The 7,320-nt window shown below is 34.6% G+C and overlaps 1 protein-coding gene across 1 annotated transcript in view; it reads left to right on the top strand.

The window, feature by feature from the left end:
• The first annotated feature begins 1,438 nt into the window (after positions 1-1,438).
• Positions 1,439-7,320, top strand: part of LOC118752753 — a 31,434-nt gene continuing 25,552 nt past the window's right edge. The window contains exons 1-2 of the mRNA XM_036487627.1: positions 1,439-3,241; positions 5,846-6,635. Of these exons, the coding sequence (XP_036343520.1) occupies positions 2,482-3,241; positions 5,846-6,635 (1,550 nt within the window). The 5' untranslated portion in view covers positions 1,439-2,481. The remainder of the gene's footprint in view (positions 3,242-5,845; positions 6,636-7,320) is intronic.

Below are 7,320 nucleotides of genomic sequence, written 5' to 3'. Positions count from 1 at the left end.
CACGTATAACTTGTTTTTGACCGATAAAACATTTCCCGTTGGTTTCATCCCATCCCGATTTTGACTGTCGCATGGTGTAATTAGCACAACGACAGCAATGTTAATAGCGATAAGCGATATTTAAATAGCAAATATCGATAACTTAATCGATAAAAACTATAAAAAAATTATATGTGAAACATCGAGAAAAATATTGGTATCGCAAAAAATACCGATAGCCTTAGCAATAATTTAACCGACTGCGATATAGGTTGGGATATCAATGACCATGCGTATACCGATTTGATATCGACCTATAGATAACATGATTTATAAACTGCATCAATAACAATAATTTATAATGATATCAATAGTGAAGTTTATAGCAAATAAACGATACGTCAATCGTAGATTTCGATAAACAAAAACCAGCGATAAAAAATTGAAAAAAAAAATCTAATTTATACCAAAAAAATTATCTATAATGTGGACAATTATTAACTCAACAACGGTTCTGGTAGCGATATGAATAACCTGAAAGACAAATATAAACAACTTAACTGATAAATCGCCGATAAATAGTCGTTAAAAAACACGATAACGTGTAAAACCTAAACTAACGATAACAATAATTATAACACCACTAATACATAGCCATATACTCGCATGTTCGCAGATAGCCATTCTATATCAATAACTTAACAGATAAAAACTGGAAAAAGTAATCGATGACAAAGTAAATAAAAAATATCAATAACATAAAGTTTATCGATAACGATAATATAACACAACGCGAAATAGTAAACATTATCGATCAATAAATCACTAAAGCGACAGCAATAGAAATGATAACACAACTAATAGCCGGGACATAATCGATAACGAAATAAAAATATTGTGAAGTATATCGAAGAAAATATTATAACTACATACATATGGCTGTTTCCATGAAAATGTAAACCGAAAATGCAAGCAAATTGGTTCAAACGAAAAGAGGTTACGAAAACGCGAAATGGTGGAGAGAAAAACTTAAAAAAATAAATAAATAAAAAATTTAATTATATACATATGTATTATTAGACAATATTGTATGGAGGAAAAATCTGTCACTTCCGATTTGTCACGTCTGTTATCACATCTAAAATAGAAAAGTAAACCCACAACAAATCGCTTCTGTTGAAATATGAATTTTAATGGTCCGTAATTTGACTTTATTTAAAAAATTTTGAAGAAAGGGAATTTTTCTAAAAAATCTGAATAAAAAGTTGCAAATTAGTGTGCAAATTTAATGGATTTTCCTGAGTTTTGCACAAAGTTTAGAGATTTTATTTTTATGTTTTTTGGTGTAAACTGGACTATATTTTTATAAAAAATTACCGAAAACAAATTAGAATAAAAAATTTTGTATATATTGCGAAAAATTCACTATGCCAATACTTTTGTTCGTCACTGTATATGTATGCATGTCTACTTGACTATACAGAATGAAGAGAGCTAGAGATTGAGCCATGACTGTCCTACCGTCTCTTGATGCTATTGAGCCATACAAATTCTTTGTCATTCAATGCCTAGTGGAAATTTGGCATTACACAATCGTCCACTTTTGTCTACTTTTTAGCTAAAATACCTTAACGAGCAGTGTGCAAAGGCTATATTACTTTCTCACGTTAGGCAGAAGCTGCTCACTTCTTAACTTACATAAGCTAAAGAATTTAGAATTGTTAACGAAGAATTTTTGTCTTGTTGCTATGGGCAGAGCGTATGCAAATGAGATTTTACTTTTCTCACTTTTATTTTTTTTTTTTGGGGAATTCTTAATTACGTGCTATAAATCAAAGGCTGTTGTTGTTGTCACGCTGATTCTCAGTGAAATTCTGGGAATGATTATCTATTCGTATTTCCATTAGGTATTCAATCAAGGCGAGGGATAAGATAAATCTTGGCTAGCTTACGAACTTATTTACATATTAAAATGTATTTACGTGTTTGTTTATTCGTCTCGGCAGCATTGAAAGATGACTTGAGGCTTGAATAGAGATAGTAGCAGGCTGATAAGGAAAACGAAGCAGAGAAATGACATGCGAAAAGAATTAAAGTGGGAATCAAAAAAGACAAAAATAAATAAAAAATTATAATGAAAAAATAGAAACACAGCTAAATAGAAATTCCGCAAATGAGATTAAAAAGTGAGTCAAAATAAACTGATATTGAAATGCAAAGTAAAGAGTGTGCAAAATGGCAAAATGAAAAAAAATAATAAAAATTCTTAGAAAAATAACCAGCGTTCGACAATTTCAAAAACGTGGCAACAAAAAAGAAAATCCTCATCCGAAAAAATCGACGTGAACGAAAACACAATGAACTGAAACCCAAGCCAGGATAAACGAAAACAAAAAGAAACAGCCAGCGAGGGAAAAAGGTGAAAGCGAAACGCGCCAACACACCACCACCCACACAAATAAACAAAACAAACACGCGCGCAACGACAAAATTTCAAACTCAATGAACGAGAAATTATCACTGCCAGCAGCCGCAGCCACACCCATAGAACAGCTGCAGCAACAACAACAACAACAACACGCGAATTCCAGCATTTGTGCGACCATTGACCATGCGGATTATCACTATGAATCAACGCTGCCAGCAGCAACAGCCTCAACAGCCCCAACAGCAACAAAAACAACTGCATACAAACACGAAAGCAACAGTACGAGTAATAATGCCAAAGCGTGTGGAATTGATGTGGGCACCTATGTGGAGGGTGGTGGTGCAGTTGAAGCAGGTGGTGGAGGAGTGGTCGCTGGCAGTGAATTGTATCGTTACGCGTCGGTAGCAAGTTTAGGTGGTGGCTGTGGTAATGGTGGCGCTTCTTCAAAAATGCTCAGTGGCATGGATGCTTTCATGGCGAGCACTGGTGCGGGTACTGCTGCTGCCATCACCGCTGGTGCGCCACCACTCGTGGCACCCTCAGCAACAATTCTAAAAATTAGCAACAATAGCAGCGCCAGCGGCAGCAAAGGTAGCAACTTGAACAGTCCGCGTAGGCAGCGGCAGTTGGGTGGCGGTGGTGGTGGTGGTGCACCACAGCGCGACAATTTTTGCGGTTGCTTTGGCGGTGGAGGTGGGGTGGCAGGCAGCGACGGCAAGGGGATGGCGCACGAGGCGGACGGCGATAAGCAGCAATTGGCCGCGTTGACTTTTTGGCCTGCATTGTTTGCCAATTTGGGTATTTGTACGCTGCTGCTCGGCTATCTATTCATTGGTGAGTATAGATACATTTGGGAATGCTGTAATTTTTCGCGTGTGGCATTTTTGCGTCGTTTTTTTTTTTATTTGCGTTTGGAATTTTAAATTTTCTATCTCTGTATGTATGTATATGCATACCCAACAAGCAAAATAAACTTAAAGAAAGTTTTTTTTAAGTTTTCAATTATAAACATTAAGCTTACAAAACGTTGATTTTTTGTTTATAAAACGCTTGAAAGTAAGCGTAATATAATCGAAAAGGAACATTGGTTATAAGCGTAGAAATATAAACTTGTAATAAATGTTCAAAAGAAAGCTTTTTATAAGCGTAAATGTGTAAACTTATAATAAAGGTTCAAAAAAAGTTTTTTATAAGCGTATCAATATAAACTTGTAATAAATGTTCAAAAGAAAGCTTTTTATAAGCGTAAAAGTGTAAACTTATAATAAAGGTTCAAAAAAAGTTTTTTATAAGCGTATCAATACAAACTTACTAAAAATTTTCAAAAGAAAGCTTTTTATAAACATTTTTATAACCCTTTATTTAAAGATATTTCATTAAAAACTCATACATAGATTGCTTAACATCTAGAAACTAAACGAAATGCGAATTTTCGGCGGACTCATCTCATCTCAGTCGCGAAAATATAAATAGGGAATAGACATTTTAGCATACAAATTCACAATAACACATACAAATTAAGCATAAAAAAGTTAATTATTACATCTTGTTGCGTGCTTTCAATTACTTGCGGTTATTGGCAAATTGGAAAAGCGACATCGATGCAGCTATATATTCCGCTTCATCGCCGCCATTCTCATTGATGAACTTTTCTGAAAAAAATTTAATACATTTTTAATTGAATGTTAAACTAAGAAAGGATAAGGGGAACTCATCATTTGAAGACTCGAATGCTCCACCGATTAGCGCAGCGGGTCCTGGATTGGATTTTCTTGTTTTACCGCATTGGTTTTATTTAATTTTTTCTTTTAATAATATATTTTAAAAAACGTAAACACGTCACTTAGGATTGAAAAAATTTTATATTTACTACTTCATGTCGTTGGCATTTACATTTCATTTATAAGTTTAAGTTATTTATAAACATTCGCTCTCAAAACTTATTAAAGGTTTATTTGAAAAAACTTTGAATAAGCTATTGTAGCAAACTTAATTTAAGTTATTTTTAAAAACGTTTACTGAAATGCTTGTTGGGATATGTACTTGCTGGGTTTGTTTGCTTTTATTTGTGAACTCTAAATTCACAAATCAATAGATTATGTAAAGTCTGGAAAATGGTTAGGTGGAAAGCGGAAATACGTTGGAGAGTGTTGGAAGTCGAAAGTTTAATTTGCTTCGAGTAGATATTTAAATTAGAGCAGAGCAATAACTTAAAAATTTTAAATAGCGTTTTTTTTTTTAATTTGCACCACTAATCAGAAAGCTGTAATTTTTAAAGTGTGTAAATAGAGGACTCCAATAATTAGTTTTGTAGCCTAAATTTTTCAGCGAAAAAATCTCTGCATTTTTAAAATCATTTTATTTAACTTACGCTACAAAATTAATAAATAAAATTTTAGGCAGCTTAAGAGAAAGTGTTGCGATGACTGCAACTCATCGCCCTCTAAGCAGCAGCGACAATCAGAGTCTGATGTGATGTTTAGTCTCATCGCGTGAAAACATACCCATCGGACAGAGTCCTGCTTATACACTCACCAGAACTGAGAGTTGCTGATTTGTGCGCATAAAAAGTTGCTTTGGTCGCTTATTGTTCACCGGGCAGGTACCATGCCCTGAGTTGACTAGAGGTACATCTGGCCAAAAGCAGTCCGGAAGTACTCAAAGGAAAAACTACTGTAATCTGGAAGACTAAATTTGAGATTGAGAGAGCTACTTACAAAACATCCCTCTAAAAAACCCTCCAGTCAGGCATCCACCCATCTATGTAGAATTTCGCGGGTACCTGCTACCTGCTTCCACTTGGCCACTCACCCCTAGGGGGGAGTTGGGTGAAGAAAGGGCGTGATATCGGAGACCGTATGTTCAGCATGCCGTTGGGTGCCCTAACGGGAGTGGTCCTACGAGCACCTCTGATAACAATGACTGCGACTCGCTCTACACAAGCTAACTTTCTGACTAGTGTAGTCTTCTGTAGTGCATTTGTTTAAAAAATTTTAACGATTAAAGGAACCTTTACAATTTTAGAAATTAGTTTTCTATCATTTAAATTCAAAATTTCAAAATTTTAAACTTAACAAATTAATACCATAATATTTATTTAAGTATGACTAGAAGTCAACCAAAATCGAAAAGGGTGCTTTCAAATTAAAAATTTTACTTTTGAAATTAACGATAACAAACAAATTATTCTCTCAACTTTTTATTTAAAATTTAAAATTTTAGGCTGCTGGTTTGTTAAAAATTTAATCAAGACAAAAACTAAGTTTTTATATTTTCCCTTATATATGTATTTGAGGCTTCTTTAATTTATATTTGTACGGGCTTCTGCACCGAGCTTGCAAAAAGTAGCAAACATTTTCAACAACAGAAAATTTAACCCCCCCCCTCGATTCACATTAACAAAATCAGAAAACTCAATTACATTTCTCTTTGCCACAGGTTCATTTCTATTCCTCACCATAGAAACATCCGGCGATGGAGGCAGCGCAGCTGGCGTTGTCAGTGATCCGAATGCCTGGTCGTACGCGCAAAATGCATACATATCGACACAACAACAACAACAACAACATAGACATACACCAGAGCATGCCAGCGTTGTAGAAGCACAGCCAAAGTTATACAAACCAAGTGAACCGTTATTGGATGTGGCAACCGCAGGAGGAGAAGGAGTGCACTTGCAAGGCGCAGCTGTAGCTGATGGAGGTAAGCCACACAAATACGAAGGCAGCGCCGATAGCAGTGGCAACTTTCACGTGAACACGTCGAATGTGAAGAGGCAGGCTGCGGTGAATGACACAACAGCCGGTGCAGTTGCAATGAGTGTTGCACATGGTGATGTGACTGCACAGCCGGAAAATCCGGAAACATACATTGACAACAGGCACGCCAACAAGTTGCGGCAGCAGCAGCCAAATGACGTTGCCACTTATACAACGCTGCAAAGACAAGCGAAGGCAGTGGAGGCGCAAGCCTTTAGACGAGCTGCTGTTAATGCCATTGATGCTGCCATTGGCAGTGACATTAACGGTGCTGTTGATGAAGTTGATGTCGGTGGGGTCGTTGGTGTTGCGATGGCTGAGGGGGAGGCTGGCGATGGTGATATGGCGAGTGCTGCGGCTGGTACTGGTGGCGCTTGGGGCGGTGAAAATGTGGCATTGCAGCGTACTGTGGAGAATATTTGGGATATAACGGTTTCATTAAATATACTCTACAAGGAGAATTGGACCAAGTGAGTAATAATTAACAATAATAATGAAAGTGCGTGAATTGCTCATGAAATTTGAGGCTGGCGATGTATAAATGTGTAGGTACATATTGGTTGAAACCCCATTTTGGTAGTGAGGATTTCATTTTAAAAATAGTTGTCGTTGAAATTTTTATATCTAAACCAAATTAAGAAATGGCAAAAAGGAAAGTTTGCATAGCCGATAAAAAATTTTTTTAAGCCATATTTTTAAATCAAAAAATTTATAGCTAAATTTTTTATGTACAATTTAAATTTTTATATTAAAAATTGTATATACGTTTGTAAAGAATTGTTTTCTTATTTTTTTTTATTTAAAAACGGTAAGTTTAAATTTTTTATTTTCCTTTTCAACTTGCTAAATAAAAAAAAATGCTTAATCGAAATTAAAATCCTTTATTATTATTTTTTTTCAAAGTTTTTATTTAAAAATATGTAAAAGAAAAATAAATCCTGAAATTTTTAACTTATGTATATTTAAATTTAAAAAAATTATTCATACAAAATTTAAAATTTTCATTATTAATATTAAAATATATTTTAAATTTTCTTATTTATTACTCATTCAGAAATTTTTCATTATTTAAATTTAATTAAACAATTTTAGTTTTTAAATTAACAAAAATATTTTATTCATAATTGCTTCAAAAGTTTCTAATTTACAGAAAAA

Source organism: Rhagoletis pomonella, unplaced genomic scaffold (genome assembly GCF_013731165.1).
Source record: "Rhagoletis pomonella isolate Grant_MI unplaced genomic scaffold, Rhpom_1.0 Rhpom_scaffold_01810, whole genome shotgun sequence".
NCBI lineage: Eukaryota > Metazoa > Arthropoda > Insecta > Diptera > Tephritidae > Rhagoletis > Rhagoletis pomonella.
The sequence above is the reverse complement of the archived record's forward strand: the minus strand, read 5'-3'. Positions and strand labels throughout refer to the sequence as shown.